General features: G+C 45.7%; 1 protein-coding gene and 1 pseudogene across 3 annotated transcripts in view; one reads left to right on the top strand and one right to left on the bottom strand.

The window, feature by feature from the left end:
- OPA3 (outer mitochondrial membrane lipid metabolism regulator OPA3) overlaps positions 1-18673 on the bottom strand; it is a 49491-nt gene that overhangs the window by 22529 nt on the left and 8289 nt on the right. The window contains exon 1 of one of the 3 annotated variants that reach the window (XM_060084133.1): positions 10698-10769. The exons of the other annotated variants lie outside the window; for them this stretch is intronic. Within the exon in view, the coding sequence (XP_059940116.1) occupies positions 10698-10743 (46 nt within the window). The 5' untranslated portion in view covers positions 10744-10769. Of the gene's footprint in view, positions 1-10697; positions 10770-18673 lie in introns of those variants that run through there. 3 annotated transcript variants of the gene reach the window in all.
- On the top strand, positions 15281-15550 carry LOC132480882 (barrier-to-autointegration factor-like; annotated as a pseudogene).

The raw sequence follows: 18673 nt of genomic DNA, 5'->3' as shown, positions 1-18673 counted from the left end.
CTTTCCCTGGACCCCTCCGCTCCCCACTCCTACAAGTGATTTGTATATTTGTATATTTCTTATTCTTGTATTTACACTCTTTTCACCATCTCCCTCAGCTCCCAACATGGCCAGGGAGGAAACGAGCAGCCCCTCTTCCCCTCTCCACCCTCCACATCTCCCTAGGCCAGACCATCCTTTCACATGATCAGGATTTAATATACAGGCTGTCCGGTGGCTATAATACCGCCCCTTGTACTCTGTGCATCAGCCAAGTCAGAAAAATGAAAATAAATGGCACATACAAGGTGACAGTCGTGGAAACACTGTTCCGTGTGATGTGACCAAGCTAGAAAGGAGCCCCTGTGATGGGCTGTGTTAGGGAGGGGCCACCTGGAGGAAGCACCTGGACGCCTTGATGCGTCCTCAGGATCCAGGTCAGACAGCTTCTCTAGGCTTATTCCACAGAGCACATGTCAGTTTGCTCTCAGCTGGACAATGATTTTCTAGGATGACTTGATCTTCCCTCGCATGACAGTTCGCAAACTGCAGATCTTGTGCCATGAGTGGGTCATGAGATCAATGTGGTTGCACAAACCAGCAGTAAAAATATAATCAAGAATATAATTGTTAGGGAACCCTTGACTGAAACCGCCAGCCCCGGCCAGGCACGATGATAACCACTTGCATGAGTTGTCTCGCAACAGGAGGTTCTGATAAAGAACGAGGTGCTGGACTTCCCTGGTGGCGCAGTGGTTGAGAGTCCTCCTGCCGATGCAGGGGACACGGGTTCATGCCCCGGTCTGGGAGGATCCCACATGCCGCGGAGCGGCTGGGCCCGTGAGCCATGGCCGTTGAGCCTGCGCGTCCGGAGCCTGTGCTCCGTGGCGGGAGAGGCCACAACAGTGAGGGGCCCGCGTACCGCAAAAAAAAAAAAAAAAAGAAGAATGAGGCGCTGCCACCGAAAACTGACTGGGAGAATTCAGGAGGGGCTGAAAGGAGGGAGCACACGCCAGCCCACAGTATGTCTTGTACAACTAACCCAGGAGGGGTCGAAAGGAAGAGGGAGGACACAATATGTCCCACCAACCTCCCAGAATCCTCCTCACTGAAATCCATCCCGGCTGAGAGATGCGTGCCACCAGGAAGGACCCTGAGTCAGAGTGATTAGCCAGAGACAACCCGGAAACTAACCCCATCACCATATAACCTGAGACTGCGAGCCATGTGGCGGAGCAGTTCTCCTGGGGTCCCTCACCCTGCCGCTCTCCGCCCAGGCGCCCCTTCCCAATAAAGTCTTTTGCTTTGTCAGCACGTGTGTCTCCTCGGACAATTCATTTCCAGATGTTAGACAAGAGCCCTCTCTCAGGCCCTGGAAGGGGTCCCCCTTCTTGCAACATAACAGAAAATATTCGATGGACTTTGAGGGCATTACGCTAAGTGAAGTAAGTCAGAGAAAGACAAATACCATATGATCTCACTTATATGTGGAATTTAAAAAACAACTACCGGGACTTCCCTGGTGGCTCAGTGTTTAAGAATCCGCCTGCCAATGCAGGGGACACAGGTTCGAGCCCTGGTCCAGGAAGATCCCACATGCCGCGGAGCAACTAAGCCCGTGTGCCACAACTACTGAGCCCGTGAGCCACAACTACTGAAGCTCCCGTGTCTAGAGCCCGTGCTCTGCAACAAGAGAAGCCACCGCAATGAGAAGCCCGCGCACTGCAACAAAGAGTAGCCCCTGCTCGCCACAACTAGAGAAAGCCTGCACGCAGCAATGAAGACCCAACGCAGCCAAAACTAAATAAGTAAATTTATAAAAACAAGCCAAGCTCACAGATACAACAACAACAAAAAGAAAATAAAACATCAAAGCCAATCTTAAGCACTCAAGGAAAGTACTGTTTCACAAAACTTTTGGTCTTGTTTTGTATGTGACTGTACGAATATGTGTGTGACTGGAACATGGTTGAAAGCCACTGTCCTAAGTTTTGGTTCGAATTCCACTGAGTCTACAGATCACTTTCAGGACAGTGACATCTTCCCAACATCGAGTCTTTCAATCCACGAATGTGGTATCTCTCCCCACTTAGCCTCTCATTTTCTCTGCAAGTCTTACACCTCTTTGGTTTTACTTATTACTAGGTAATGGTATTTTTTGTCATTATTCTTCATGGTATTTTTTTTGGGGGGGCTGTGCCGCCGGCTTGCAGGATCTTAGTTCCCCCACCAGGGATCAAACCCATGCCCCCTGCAAAGTGCAGAGTCCTAACCACTGGACCGCCAGGGAATTCCCTGTCATGGTATTTTATTTTATTTTATTTTTATTTTTTTTCTTTTTGCGGTATGCGGGCCTCTCACTGTTGTGGCCTCTCCCGTTGTGGAGCACAGGCTCCGGATGCGCAGGCCCAGCGGCCATGGCTCACGGGCCCAGCCGCTCCGCGGCATATGGGATCCTCCCAGACCGGGGCATGAACCCGTATCCCCTGCATCGGCAGGCGGACTCTTAACCACTGCGCCACCAGGGAGGCCCCCTGTCATGGTATTTTAAATTTCATTTTCAATTTGGTTGGGGCTGGTATATATAAATACAATTGAGTAATATAAATGACTTTCTTTCCAGTGACCTCCCTAAATCCATTCTTTTTTTTTTCCTTTTTAGTGAAATATAACGTATACAAAGTACACAGATGTTAATTGTAGAGCTGGATAATTTTTTAATATGTAGGCATCACCTAGATCAAGATCTAGAACATTCCCACACTCCAAATGGCTCCCACTTTCAAGCCCTCTTCCAGTCAGTACCCCTAATGTCACTATTCTGACCTCTTACGATAGATGATATGTTCTCTTTAAACCCTATTCTGTCTTCTTCATGAGAGATATTCGTACTCTTTCTGGTCTGACTTCTTTTGTTCAGCAATATGTCTGTGAGATCCACTGTGCTGCCATGTGGTTCAGTTCATCCACTGTAGAGATGGACCAGTTCATTCATCCATACCCCACTGAGGGACATTTAGGGAGCCTAGAGTAGAAAGGTTTCCCAGGAGTGAAACTGCTGAGTCACAGGGCATTGCATCACCCAGACAATCGCAATAAACATCTTAACGAGTTTTTCTGTTCTTGGGAACAAGTTGATCCTAAAATTTACAGGAAATGCAGAGGTCCTAAGAATAGAAAAATTTTAAGAAGAACAAAGTTTGAAGATTTACACTATCAGATTTCAAGACTCACTACAAAGCTAAAGTAATTAAGATAGTATTGGTATGAGGATGGACAAATAGAAGACTGGGAAAGAACAGACTGTCCAAAACTAGACCCACACATATCTGATTGCTTTTCAAATGCTAGACCAACCTTGTAGTCTTGGAATAAATCCCACTAGGTCATAATTTATTATCTTTCTTATGTAATGCTGGATTCTATTTGCTAATATTTTTGTTTAGGATATCTGAATCCATGTTCAGAAGAGATCTTGGCCTAAAATTTTCCTTCCTTGTAATGGCTTTGTTAGGTTGTTGTATCAGTATTCTACTGGACTCATAAAATGAATAAGGAAGTGTTCCACTTCCTCTATTATTTAGAAGAATTTGAGTAATGACATTATTTCTTTCTTAAATGTTTGGAAGAATTTACCAGTGAAGCCGTCTGAGCCTGTGGTTTTCTTTATGGGAAGGTTTTAAATTATAGATTCAATGTCTCTAACAGATATAGGGCTATTTCAGATTCTCTATTTTTTCTTGTGTCAATATTGTTAATTGTGTTTTTCAAGGAAATTGTCCATTTCCCCTACATTGCCAAATGTTTTGGCTGAAATTGATCATAATATCCTCTTGTCATCCTAGAATTAGGATGAATTAACGAATTAATGTGTCATTTTTCATCCCTTTTAATGGAAGTTTGTGTTTTTCCCCTCGAGTAAGTATTAATCTTTTCAAAGAACCATCTTTTGACTTTGTTGATTTCCTCTCCTAAATGCCTGCTAATGCCTAGCTGTTCTTCAAGGTGCGTCTCAGGTATTTCCTTCTTCAGGACTAGGTCAGATGACCACTCTGGGCAGCCTCAGCTCCCTGGGCTCCGACATCCCAACCCTGATCAATCTTGGGTGTTACTGGTGACAGATCTGTCTCCCCCGCTGGATCATGCGCTCTACAAGGGCTGGGCCCAGGCCCGTTCTGCTTTCCCTTCCGTCTCACACCTAAATTCACCTCTGCCTGGGATACCATTCCCCCACTCCTCTTTTCCCACTGTGCCCCAATTCATCTTTTAGGTCTCACCTGGAGTGTTCCTTCCTCTAGGAAGCCCTCTCTGATACCTAGGCTGCGTCAGACACGTCCTCTAGGTTCCCAGAGCTCCCTGGGCTTCCCTCATCATGATGCTGTTTATTCTAGGTTGAATTAAAAAAAAAAAAAGAATATGGATGCAGAACTCCTTGCTTCTAAAATGGATATAGAAATATGCTTCACCCAGCCTTGTCTGACCTTTCACCAAAAAGGTTGGTTTCACTGTTTTTAAGATCCTTGAGGCCTCTGGCCTCTCCCTGCTTCAAGGGAACTCTTTTATCACTGCCTGGAGGCGAGACTGTAGCTCCTTAAGGGCAGGCTCCCAGAAATGCCCAGCCCAGCACCTGACATCCAGAAGGCACTCGGGGAATGTTTAATGAGTGGATGAACAGCTCATCTTCCCTTCAGGTTTCCTCAAATTTACCGTATTTAGTCACGATAAGCATCCAAATTTTGTCAAAACGTTGTCTGTTTCGAAGTTTATATCTTAACTAAAGTTTGATGTTTACTGTCTCTGAGAATGCTGCTCCTCCCAAGGGGGAGAGAATTTAACAGGGTGCTTTAGCCAAGGAAAGGGCAGGACTCACCTAACCTGTTTATCTGCCCTTAGCCACCCTGCTGAAACTTATAACATCATACCACGTGGCATACTGCTACCTTCACTTCTACTTTTTTCTGAAGTATGTTGATTTACAATTTTGTGTTAGTTTCAGGTGAACAGCATAGTGATAGATAATACTCCATTATAGTTTATTACACGATAATGTGTATAATTCCCTGTGCTCTACAGTACATCCTTGTTGCTTACCTATTTTATATATAGTTTGTATCTGTTAATTCCATACCCCTAATTTGTCCCTTCCCACTTCCCTCTCCCCTTTGGTAACCACAGTTGGTGTTCTGTATCTGTGTGTCTGTTTCTGTTTTGCATATACATTCATTTGTATTATTTTTTAGATTCTGCATATAGGTGATATCATATTGTATTTATCTTTCTGACTTATTTCAGTAAGCATAATATTCTCTAGGTTCATCCATGAAGCTGCAAATGGCACTACTTCATTATTTTTTATGGCCAGGTAATATTCCATTATACATATACACACACATACATATATATCTCATATCTTTTTAACCCAGCTGAGGTAGGAGATAGATGAGGCCCCAGGCTGAACAGCTCCAAGCGGTCTCCTGCTGATACTTTGAGATAAGATACCATCAGGAGTATTGGGCCTTGCCTGGGTAAAAGCCAAAGCCACTACATTCTTCTCATGCTTGTGGTGAAGGGGATTTCCCCGGCCTGACACATGCACAGAGAAGGTCCTCAGTCTAGGGGAGGGAAAAAGGGAGGGAGGAGGCACCAGCTCAGGATCTGTCCTGCCAACCTCCCAGAAACCTTCACGCTGGAATCCACCTTCACTGAGAGATGCGCATGCACACCACCGGGAAGGACCCTGAGTCAGACCAAATATGGACACAGGCGAGATGATTGGCCAGAGGCAACCCGGAAGACTGCCCCGATATAAGCAACTTAAATCCTTCCTATTGGCACGCAACTCACTCCAAGTTCGCCCGTGTGTTCTTCCACACGTACTTTGCTTGTATTAAATGCTTTATCTGTTTCACAATCTTGGACTCTGTGCTGAATTCCTTCTTCAAAGAAGACAAGGACTGAGGTCCCTCTTCTTCCCAGAAGAATCACAACCGTCTGTTGATGGGCACTTGGGTTGCTTCCATGTCTTGGCTATTGTAAATAGTGCTGCTATGAACACTGGAGTGCATGTATCTTTCCAAATTAGTGTTTTTGTTTTTTCCACATATGTGCCTAAGAGTAGAATTGCTGGATAATTTATAGCTGTATTTTTAATTTTTTAAGGAACTTTCATACTATTTTATTCCCACAACAGTGTAAAAGGGTTCCCTTTTCTCCACATCATCTCCAATACTTGTTATTTACAGATTTCTTAATGATAGCCATTCTGGGGACTTCCCTGGTGGTGCAGTGGTTAAGAATCCACCTGCCAATGCAGGGGATATGGGTTTGATCCCTGGTCTGTGAAGATCCCATATGCTGTGGAGCAACTAAGCCTGTGCGCCACAACTACTGAGCCCGCGCTCTAGAGCCCACGAGCCACAACTACTGAGCCCGTGTGCTACAACTATGGAAGCCTGTGTACCTAGAGCTCGTGCTTTGCAACAAGCCACCACAATGAGAAGCACGTGCACTGCAACGAAGAGCAGCCCTTGCTCGCTGCAACTAGAGAAAGCCCACGTGCAGCAACGAAAGACCAATGCAGCCAAAAATAAATAAATAAAATAAATTTATATATAAAAAATGATAGCCATTCTGACAGGTGTGAGGTAATACTTCATTGTGGTTTTGATTTGCATTTCTCTAATAATTACTGATGTTGAGCATCTTTTCATATGCCTGTTAACCATTTGTATGCCTTCTTTGGAAAAATGTCTATCCAAGCCTTCTGCCCATTTTTGGATTGGATTGGGCTTTTTAAAAAAAATATTGAGTTGTATGAGCCATTTATATATTTTGGATATTAACCCCTTGTCGGTTGCATTGTTTGCAAATACCTTCTCCCATTCCATAGGTTGTCTTTTGGTTTTGTCAATGGTTTCCTTTGCTGAGCAAAAGATTTTAAGTTTAATTAGACCCCATTTATTTACTTTTGCATTTATTTTATTTTTTAAAAATTTCTTTGTTTTATTTATTTATTTATTTTTGGCTGCGTTGGGTCTTCATTGCTGTGTGCAGGCTTTCTCTAGTTGTGGCGAGCGGGGGCTACTCTTCGTTGCAGTGCATGGGCTTCTCATTGCGGTGGCCTCTCTTGTTGCAGAGCACGGGCTCTAGGAGTGCAGGCTTCAGTAGTTGTGGCATACAGGCTCAGCAGTTGTGGCTCATGGGCTCTAGAGCACAGGCTCAGTAATTGAGGCACATGGGCTTAGTTGCTCCACAGGTTGTGGGATCTTCCTGGGCCAGGGATTGAACCCATGTCCCCTGCATTGGCATGTGGATTCTTAACCACTGCGCCACCAGGGAAGTCCTACTTTTGCTTTTATTTCTTTTGCCTTAGGAGACTGGTCCAAGAAAATGTTGTTACGATTTATGTCAAAGAGTGTTTCTTCTAGGAGTTTTATGGTTTCAGGTGTTACATTTAGGTCTTTAAACTATTTTGAATTTAGTTTTGTATATGGTGTGAGGAAATGTTCTAATCTGACTGTGCTACATGTGGCTGTCCAGTTTTCCCAGCACCACTTGTTGAAGAGACTGTTTTGTTCTCCATTGTGTATTCTTGCCTCCTTTGTCTTGGATTAATTGACTGTAGGTGCATGGGTCTGCTACCTTCACTTCTGCCTGTGCACCTGAGGAGGAGACACTGAGTCCAAGTTGGGCCATCTGGCTGCGGGCAAGGGAGTATTCTTCTCTAAGCCTTCATTCATCTTCAAAATAAGGACCCTCCCTCCTACAGGATAGTACTGCTGAAAAGACTAAATGAATTCACGCAAAAACTCTTCACTCAGGGCCAGGCTTAATAAACGGCAGCAAGGCCTGTGGAGTCACACAGACCTGGACTCAAATCTTGGCTCTGTCATTTCCTGGATATGCAAGCTGTACCTCAGTTTTCCCATCAGTAAACTGCGGATACCCAACTGGCAGGATTGGGAGAATGGCAATGAAAGACTAAAAGAGAAATTGCTCAATTTAATAAATGTTAATTTAGCATCCTCTTCCTGACTCCTGTGCAGAATTTTATTCCTGGAAATATGTCCTACCAAGTGGTCTGAGCTCTATGCCCTAGGGCTACATAGAATAGTTTTCAGCCTCCTCACTGGTCTCTGGATCTCCAGTCTCATTCCCTTTGATCCATCCTCCATACCACAGAGTATCCCAACTCAGATATCCTCTCCTCCCTGAGCCCCAGACTCCTGGGCAACCCCGCCCTAGCTGTGACCACTCTGGGCCATCACTGTGTGGTGACAAGTCTATCTCCCCAACTGGACTATGAGCCCCATGAAGTTAGGATTTGGAGCTGAATTGGTCGCTGCAGTGTCCCCAGCCCTGGATGGGGCAGAGAACAGGTACTCAGTGAGGGGGCTGATCTGTGGAAGTCCCTGGGAGGGAGCCGTGGACCCCTGGCATGGCTCCCTCTCACCTGGCTCTACTCATCACCACACTCAAAAATTCGTCACCTGCCTTATTGTGATGTTCACTTTACTGTGGGGTTTGCTTTACGTGGTGGCCTTGGAATAGAACTGGCAATATTTCTGAGGTCTGTGTATATTGTGAAAGTGTTTTCCTGCACATGAGACTGCATTTGGCTGGAATGTATCTGTTTCCTCAGGAAACTGTGCTCCTAAGACAAGGACAGGGCCGGCGGGGGTTGGTGGGGGGGAGAGAGGCCAGGCGCCTTGGGAGTTTAAGGACATGAGACAGGACCAAGGGCCTCTCCCCCAATATTGGAAACACACCTTCATGCACACAATGGCTGCTTCCTTGTAAAATAAAGGGAACGTGTTCCTACTATGGGCCATCATTCAAATGGGAGCAGTGAGTCATCATAACTACACTACCTATTATATACCTACTACTTATGTAGCCTGGGATGAGGAAAGGGCTGTGACAGAGACGCTAAATACTGAACTGCTAAATACGTTAGCTATGGAGAGGTGAGTGCTTTTTAAAACATGGGAGGGGGAGAATAAAAGCACTAAATCCTTACCTTCCATAATAAGTCAACAGGTAATAAAAAATGGGGAAACAGGGACTTCCCTGGTGGTCCAGTGGTTAAGACTCCACGCTTCCACTGCAGGGGGCGTGGGTTTGAGCCCTGGTCAGGGAACTAAGATCCTGCATGCCATGCAGCATGGCCAAAAAAAAAAAATTAAATTAAAAAATGGGGAAATAATCTTTAGAAATACGGTGATAAATACCAAAAAACAGCTAAAACATTTAAACTGCTTACCTGTGGGGAACACGAATTGAGGTGGAAAAGGTTCAGTTTTCCTCTTTTTATCATAAATCATAGATATATTTGACTTTAAACTAAGTACTCATACTCCTTTGACAACGTTAGTAATTAATGTAATTTTTTAAACACAAATACATTTAGAAGACGTGTCCAAGCCAAATATTCCACCCCAAAGCCACAGAATACACATTCTTCTCAAGTGCACATGGAATGTTCTCCAGTATAGATTATAAGTTAGGCCACAAAACAAGCCTTAACAAATTTAAGAAGACTGAAATCATATCAAGCATCTTTTCTGACCCCACTGATATGAAGCTAGAAATCAATTATAAGAAAACTGGAAAATTCACAAATATGTGGAGATTAAACACCATGTATTGCACAACCAGTGGGTCAATGAAGAGATCAAAAGAGAAATTTTAAAAAATAGTATGAGATGAATGAAAATGAAATAACAACATACCAAACCTCATGGGATGCAGCAAAAGCAGTTCTAAGAGGGAAGTTCATCATGATAAACACCTACCTCAAGGAACAAAAAAAATGTCAAATAAACAACCTAGCTTCCAGAAAAAGGACAAATGAAGCCCAAAGTTAGTAGAAGGAAGGAAATAACAAAGATCAGAGTAGAAATAAATGAAATAGAAACTAAAAAGACAATATAGGGCTTCCCTGGTGGCGCAGTGGTTGAGAGTCCGCCTGCTGATGCAGGGGACACGGGTTCGTGCCCTGGTCTGGGAGGATCCCACATGCCGTGGGGCGGCTGGGCCCGTGAGCCATGGCCGCTGAGGCTGCACGTCCGGAGGCTGTGCTCCGCAACGCGAGAGGCCACAACAGTGAGAGGCCCGTGTACCACACACACACACACAAAAAAGACAATATAAAAGGTCAATGAAACCAAGAGCTGGTTCTTTGAAAATGTAAACAAAATTGATAAACCTTTAGCTAGACTCACCAACAAAAAAAAAAAAAAGAGAGAGGAATCAAATAAAATCAGAAATGAAGGAGGAGGGGCTTCCCTGGTGGCACAGTAGTTAAGAATCCACCTGCCAATGCAGGGGTCAGGGGTTTGAGCCCTGGTCCAGGAAGATCCCACATGCCGCGGAGCAACTAGGCCCGTGCGCCACAACTACTGAGCCTGTGCTCTAGGGCCCGCGAGCCACAGCTACTGGAGACCGTGCGCCTAGAGCCCATGCTCTGCAATAAGAGGAGCCACTGCAATGAGAAGCCGCAACAAACAGTAGCCCCTGCTCACCACAACTAGAGAAAGCCCGCGCAAAGCAACAAAGACCCAGTGCAGCCAAAAATAAATAAATAAATAAATTTATTTATTTATTTAAAAAAAGAGTTAGTGCTGGGATTCAGGGGTTCCAAGGCTGGAGGCCCAGCGATGCTCCCTGTACAAGCCTCAGTTTCCTCCTTTATAAAAAGGTTTAATAATAATCCTTACCCATAGGGTGTGTGATATCCATCAAGAAGGTTTCCATACAGGGCATCCATTGTCGTTGTTATAATTAGCCCTGGGCTGGGGCTGCTGAATCTCAAAATTGAAAAGCTTTCACCCGGACAGAAAATACAGGGGGGTGTGCTCCTCCAGGCCTGGGAGATGAGGTCACCGTTAGCAATACCCAGCGGGTCCTCTTTCCTCCTGCGAATGCCAAGACCACAGGCCTGGAGACAGGCCAGGCCTGGATCCAATCTCCACATCCTCCGTGAACCCCCCTTTCCCTCACTGCAGAATGACTGGTAAAAACAGCCCCCAAGAAGAAGGGACAGTTCTTCCTACAGTAGATTTCCAATTAATAACTGTTGAAGGAAAGAGGGAAAGAGAAAATCAACACGGGACAAATACCACCATAATAACTGTTGCAGATGAGATCCACAGATGATGCTAAAATTAGTGGGCATATAAAGCAGAAACTAACACACCATCGTAAAGCAATTATACTCCAATAAAGATGTTTAAAATAAAATAAAATAAAATAAAATTCGTGGGCAGAAGTCTGAGGAGAAACAGCCTATCTGTATAGTCTCAAAATGTCTTCCCCAAGAGATTTATTTCATTTTACGTTTTATTGAGGTATAATTAACATACAGTATTACATTAGTTTCAGGTGTACGACCTAATGATTAGGTATTTGTATACATTTCAAAATTAGATTAACTGCAAAGGGAAAGATACTGAGTTTATACTGGACAAACTTAGCAGACACCACCTCGACCACGTGACCAAGGTCAATATGACCAGAAATTAGACAGGCTGATATCACGAACCCCCTGATGTGGTGCACAGAGAAGCACACAACACTGGTTCTGCGGTATGTCTGCCAAAAATGTGGAACTTCTTTCCAATCATGAGAAAGCATCAGACAAACTCAGATCAAAGGACAGCCTACAAAATTAACTAACCAGTATTCTTCAAAAGGGTTAATGTCGGGCTTCCCTGGTGGTGCAGTGGTTAGGAATCCGCCTTCCCATACAGGGGACACGGGTTTAAGCCCTGGTCTGGGAAGATACCACATGCCTCGGAGCAACTAAGCCCATGTGCCACACCTACTGAGCCTGTGCTCTAGAGCCCAAGAGCCACAACTACTGAAGCCCGCGTGCCACAACTACTGAAGCCCACGTGCCTAGAGCCAGTGCTCTGAAGCAAGAGAAGCCCGCGCACCACAACAAAGAGTAGTCCCCACTCACTGCAGCTAAAGAAAGCCCATGCGCAGCAATGAAGACGCAACGCAGCCAAAAATAAATTAAAAAATAAAGAAATTTATTTTTTTTTAAAAAAGGGTCAAGGTCATGAAAGACAAAGACTGAGAAACTATCACAGGTTAAAGGGGACTACAGAGACGTGACAACTAATTCAGCACACAGGATGAGATCCTGGGACAGAATAAGGACTTTGGTGGAAGAACTGGTGAAATGTGAATGACGTGCGAGGTTACGTTACCCGCACTGCACTCGTGTTCATTCCCTGGGTTTGCTCCCTGTATTGTGTTTATATAAGATGCTATCATGGAAGGAAGCTGAGGGAAAGGTCTGCAGAAGCTCTGTACCATTTTTACAACTTTTCTGTAAATCTACACTGAGCTCAAAGAAAAAAGGTAAAAAAAAAAATAGCCTCCAGGTGGCAAGACTGGGAGGAAATGAACCCTTGCAAACATTCGTGGCTGCCAGTGGAAATCTTTTGCACACCCTTGAGTCAGCAATTCTGCTTCTGGGGATGGATGACAGATTTCAGTCATGCAGGTGTGAAAGGCTTGCCTGGCACGTTAGTCCTGCAGCATCATTTATGACAACAATAAAAAAGCCAGGAAAGACCCTACAGGACTATCTATGGTCTCATAAATTACAATAATTCTGTCGGCAGCTGAAATAGAGAGTAGGGAAGTTTTTTATGTGCTGATAGATAATTCTCTCCAGGATAACATATAACATGGTCAGTGAAAAGCAGTGAGGACCAGCACAGTGTATACTGTTTGCTATATTCATGGGGAAAAAAAGGGGGGGTGGCGTTGCATATCAGCATCTGCTTGGAAATGCATAGTTGTTTTTTGTTTTTTCTGGAAAATACTCAAGATAACAGTGGTTGCCTCTGTGGAGGAGAACAGGGTGCCTGGGGAACAGAAGTAGAGGGAGAATTTCTCCTACATACTCTTGTGAACCTTAAACCATGTGAACTTAAAAACAAAACCAAAAATGAAACAGATAATTAAATTTTTTTTCAAAAATTCCACAAATAATCCTGGACCCAGGATTTGTGGTCAAACCTGTTTAGATGAAATACTCTGCTCTTCCCTCAAGCCCCACTAAGTTGGCAATCAGGTAGAAAGAAGCCAGAAGCCACAAGAACAGAGGGAAGAGGGAGGGGTGGCCTAGAGGGGAGCAAGTCAGGGCAGGCCCAGAGGCCGGAAGCAGATGGTTGAGAGGCAACTGACAGAGCCAGCAGGAAGGAGACCTAGGCACCCATGGGTGGGTGTGTCTGGTGGGGGGGGACAGGGTGCAGGCAGCTGAACTAGGAGAGACTAGGATGGCATGCACCAGTCCCTCTGGGAGCGGGGATAAGCTGAGGATATCCAGAACTTCTCCCCAACCTGACAGGAAGCTGCAGAGTGGGAACCAGGGTGACTCCAGGAATAGCCAAGGGGGCGGGCGCCATGAGGAAAACATGCCTGACCCTCTTGCCTGGGGCTGGTGGCCAATGCACAAAGGTCAAGAGTAAACCCCAGTGGCCCTAGCTGGAGTTGATGAGAGTGAGGTCACACCTTCCACTGAGGTACAGAAAGGGGCTCTGCTCAGCTGTGACCTTGGTAATCCAGAGGGATGGGAAAGATCTAGGCCAAGGACATCCCGGTGGCTCCCAGGCCCCCTCTCCTCTCTTCAGGAACACAGAGACCCCTCCTCTCTCTCCCTCTAACGCCCTGGTGAAGTGGGTATCTGCAGCCACTTCTCTTTTTCTGGAAACTTCCCCTGACTCTCCTTTGAGGAAGGCCCTCTCCTCAATGTTCCCTCATGCTGTTCAGGTAAAACCGATCCTACCCTCATGTTTAGATGCTGGCATTTAGCCCTGGGATTTTTCCTGGAACAAGGCCCTCTCCTTCTTCTGGTGTTGCTTAGTGAGTGGGCTGTGAACCCGGAGCTACTGAGGCCATCTGATCCCCAAAGGGAGAGACTGCCTGAGAAAGAAGACAGCACAGAGAAACACAGGGCCCAGGGATCGGACTGTGCCTTCCAGGAATTGTCTGAGTTCCTGAATCAAGCTGAGTCTGAAGCTATATACTTCCGGAGCTTTTATGCATCTGACCATTAGCTTAGAATTCTGTCACTTGTAAAGAGCTGAGGGAGGAGTTCAGAGTGGGGTCATCGCCCCTTCTTGACAAATATTGAGAGACAGGAGTTTCAAGGAGCACTGAGGGGGAAATTCCTAGAAGAACTGTGTACCCGTGAATGTGTATATATGACAGGACGCCAACGTCACAGAAAAGAGGCTAGATAGATCTTCTGCACTGAACAGGTGTTACTTTTATAAACAGAAATCAACTTTCTTTGAAAAATAATACAGCAAATGAATTCCTCGCTGTCCTTGATTTCTTTTGTCGCCATGACATTGTCCCTGCTGCCTTCAGGATCAAGTCCAAATGTATTAACATGGCCCTGTGCGATCTGTCCTTGGATGGCCATCCAGTCTCTCCTCTTGCCACTTTCAGCCCCACCGTCTACATTGCAGCCCCACCAGCCTCTTCTGATTCCCCTCGTTCACACCTTGACCCTTGCACATGCTGTTACCTGCGCCTCTGTCTTTCCACGTTGGCTCACTTCTCCTTGAGCTCTGCTATATCCCCTTCTCCCAAAAGCCCTCCCCAAACCCACAGACTGGCTACGGTCCCCTCCAGGCTTCCCCAGCCCAGCACTGACCCACTGACCACTCTGGATCGTCTGGAGAAGGGCCTGTCTCCCCTCTGAACTGTGAGACCCATGAGGGCAGGGCTGTGTCCCCACCGCTGCTCAGCACAGGACCCAGCACAGAGAAGATTCTGGGGAGTGCTGGATGCATGGATGAGATAAGGGTGAATAAAACAAGGCAGGGACAGGGTTTGTTTCACCCCTGTGTCCCCAGCACTCAGCACAGGTATAGAGAAGATGCTCATAGGAGATACGTTGAAAGAATGAGACAAAAGTGAAAAGTCTGAGGTATAAAAACGTATCAGCTTGGTGATAAAAAGACGCTTTATTCAATCAATGCTGTTGGGACAACTGGACAACTAGGAAAGAAAATAAGATGGATCCAGAGTGGGCGGGCTGAGGTATCAGCAGGAGAGTCGGGTGGCGGAAGAAGCCGTTACGGGGACTGGAGCTGTGGATTAAGCCTGAACAAGATGATAACTTCCCAGGACTTCCCTGGTGGTCCAGTGGTTAAGACTCCACGCTCCCAAGGCAGGGCACACAAGTTCGATCCTTGGTCAGGGAACTAAGATCCCGCATGCTTTGTGGTATGGCCAAATAAAATAAAATTTAAAAAAAAAGAATATTTAAAAGATGACAACCTCCCAAAAGCACTGAGATTTCGTGGCAGAGCCCATGGGGAAAAAGCCAGTGGGAAGCCTAGCCAGCACTGGCAAAGTCCTGGGCAAGAAGCTGGAGGAAAGGGGCTTTGACAAGGCCTATGTGGTTCTTGGCTAGTTTCTGGAGCTAAAGAAAGATGAAGACCTCTTCCGGGAATGGCTGAAGGACACACGCGGCGCCAACGCCAAGCACTCCCGGGCCTGCTTCGGGTGCCTGTGAGAGTGGTGCGACGCCTTCCTGTGATGCTCTCTGGGGAGCCCTGATCCCGAGCCCCAGCACTGAGTCTCCAGAGTTTGCAGCCAAGTGAGGACTCCTCCCCCATCCTCTCCAAGGGAAAAGACTGCTGTGGTTGTGCAGACCTCCCGTGTACTCCAGGGTCTTTTGGGAGATCTCTCCCCTCATCATTTCAACTTTTTTGGAATTCTCAGCCTTGCATGCATCTCCCTTCTCCTTTCCCTGCCAAGTTTTGAGTCAGCTCTTTTTGGCAGAACGGTTACTGTCCTTGTAAAGTTTTTTAAGTCAATAAGGTCAGTGGCCTTTGGGCAGCTGGGGGAAGATGGATCCCTACCTCACACCTAACACCCAAAATAAATTCCTGATCCATCAAAGACTGAAACACACACACAAATAAGACTATAAAATTACTAGAAGATTATCTCATTCTTTCTTTGAGTTTCTAGTGACAGAAGATCTGACACTCAGTGGCCTGTAAGAACCTAGGCTGTCAAGGAGCCCCAAGATTTCTGCTGAGACCTTCAGTGGACAAATGCTGTTATAGTAACATCTCTGTGTTTCCTCGACAATGATGGAAGCCCTTTTGTCCTCAGAGTCCTTAGATAATTTTCCTTTCACTATTCAATAAAGGTGATGAAAAACAAAAAATAAAAAAATAAAATTACTAGAAGAAAACATGAGAGAAATCATTTGTAATCTAGAAAGGGATAGTCTTTCTAAGGATACCACAAAACCCAAAGGTCATAAAAGAAAAGATGAATAGATTTGACTAAACGCAAAAAAAAAAAGGAAAAGTTTTTACATGGCAAAAAAACCCCAAACAAATCTCACAATAAACAAAGTCAAATGACGATACTGGAAAAAAGATTTGCTAATTTTCTTATCAAAAGAGCCTCTATAAATTAATTAGACAGGGCTTCCCTGGTGGCGCAGTGGTTGAGAGTCCGCCTGCCGATGGGTTCGTGCCCTGGTCCGGGAAGATCCCACATGCCGCGGGGCGGCTGGGCCCGTGAGCCATGGCCGCTGAGCCTGTGCGTCCGGAGCCTGTGCTCCGCAATGGGAGAGGCCACGGAGGTGAGGGGCCTGTGTAAGACCCTAGTTAGAGACAGAAGCACATCCTGGGAGGCCGAGAACATTGGGGTAGACCAAGGAGTCTCAAGGACAGGTGAACAAAGAAGGGTGAACAAAGTGTTTCTCTGGAGCATAGGAAGAAAATATCAACTTCCGGTTATGTTTGCTTTGAAGAAAGAGTAGAGAAGGGAAAGAAGAGGAAGAGGAGAAAGGAAGGAGAGGATGAAAATAAGAAGAAATTAAGCTTTACTAGGCATACAGAGACCCACCCAGATGGACTACAGAGAAGCCCTCTAGTGCCCCTCAGCCGCAGGTGCCAGCATCCTCAGGCGCTGGACCTAAAGGCTAAAGGACTGACACGGGCGCCCTCTCCTGTCCACTCAGCGCATTGCAGCCTGGGCAAATTGATTCCCGGGGACATTCTCAGGTTGCAAATCAAGTCCTCACACCAGGCTTCTTGAAGAGTCCTGCTCAGAAACCAAGGACTGAAGATTTAATAAGGCCAGCACGAGAAAATTCCAAAAAACGCCTCTGCATATGAAGGGTGGGAATGAAAGTTGAGCAGAGGGATTAAATTCAGCTGACGCACACTTCTCTTATTTGGTCTGTACCTCAGTTAGGACTTTGCCAGCTCTGACAGCCAGCCGTGCACAAAGAATGTCAAAACGACTCTCAAAGATGGTTACAATGGGGCTTCCCTGGTAGCGCAGTGGTTGAGAGTCCGCCTGCCGATGCAGGGGACACAGGTTCGTGCCCCGGTCCGGGAAGATCCCACATGCCACGGAGCGGCTGGGCCCGTGAGCCATGGCCGATGGGCCTGCGCGTCCGGAGCCTGTGCTCCGCAACGGGAGAGGCCACAACAGTGAGAGGCCCGCGTACCGCAAAAAAGATGGTTACACTGAGAGTTTCCAAATGCATTAACAATGCCTGTATAAGAAAATATTTTTAGTGAGAGCAAAAATATTTGGAGGGCTATGAATATATAAAATAAAAATTTTATTATTAAAATATTAATTTCAAAAAATAAAATATTAATTTCATCCCTTCCAATTTTTGAATGTTTTTAAATGCACATAATATATTCACAGTAATATATGTCAGTACTATTCATGACTCCTAAATAACTATGTATACACATTCATATCACACACACACACACACACACACACATTCATACTAGGGGAGAATTGTCAGAATGTTTCCTTAATAGGGGAGCATAATAAAACTGTTTGGAGGTCACCAACAGCAGCCCGCTGTCATGTAACGTAACTGATGTGGTGCTCTGGAGATTATAAATAGACTCCAGGGAAGTGGTTTTCAAGCGCTCATGCACACGCGGATCCTGTCTGGAAAATATTGAAAGTAAAAATGGGGACTTCCCTGGTGGTCCAGTGGTTAAGAATCCGCCTTCCAAAGCAGGGGACACGGGCTCTCTTCCTGGTCAGGGAACTAAGATCCCACATGCCGCGGGACAACTAAGCCCATGCACTCTGGAGCCCGCACACCACAACTAGAGAGAAGCCCGTGCACCCCAATGAAGAGCCCGCGTGCCACAACTAAGACCCAACACAGCCGAATAAATTAAAAAAAAAAAAAAAAGTCCCTGACTTCCCTGGCGGTCCCACTGTTAAGACTCCATGCTCCCAACGCAGGGGGCACAGGTTTGATCCCTGGTTGGGGAAGATCCTTCATGTTGAGTGGCACAGCCAAAAAAATTAAAAATAGATAAAAGAAATAAAGTGTCCAGCCCTTCCTTCCCCGGGTGGATCCAATCAGGATCCTGGGCAGCTGAGGGGAGCACGCCACAAAGCTCACATTTTTCCCTTCAGGGCATCTACCTTTCAGCTCACCAATCCTCTTAGCAGCTATATTCAGCTGGTGTTTCTTTAGTTCTGTGGAGCTCTGAACTTCAATTGTTGTATCTGTCACTTCTCGAAGTTCTATTTAGCTCTTTTTCCAACTTCCTGGTGACTTTTGATTGTACTCATTCGTGTTTTTATATCTGTCCTATTTTATCCTTCTCATATATAAACAGAGTTATTTTATATCCATATCTGATCA

Source organism: Mesoplodon densirostris, chromosome 19, assembly GCF_025265405.1.
Source record: "Mesoplodon densirostris isolate mMesDen1 chromosome 19, mMesDen1 primary haplotype, whole genome shotgun sequence".
NCBI lineage: Eukaryota > Metazoa > Chordata > Mammalia > Artiodactyla > Ziphiidae > Mesoplodon > Mesoplodon densirostris.
This window is presented reverse-complemented; position numbering and strand designations above follow the sequence as displayed.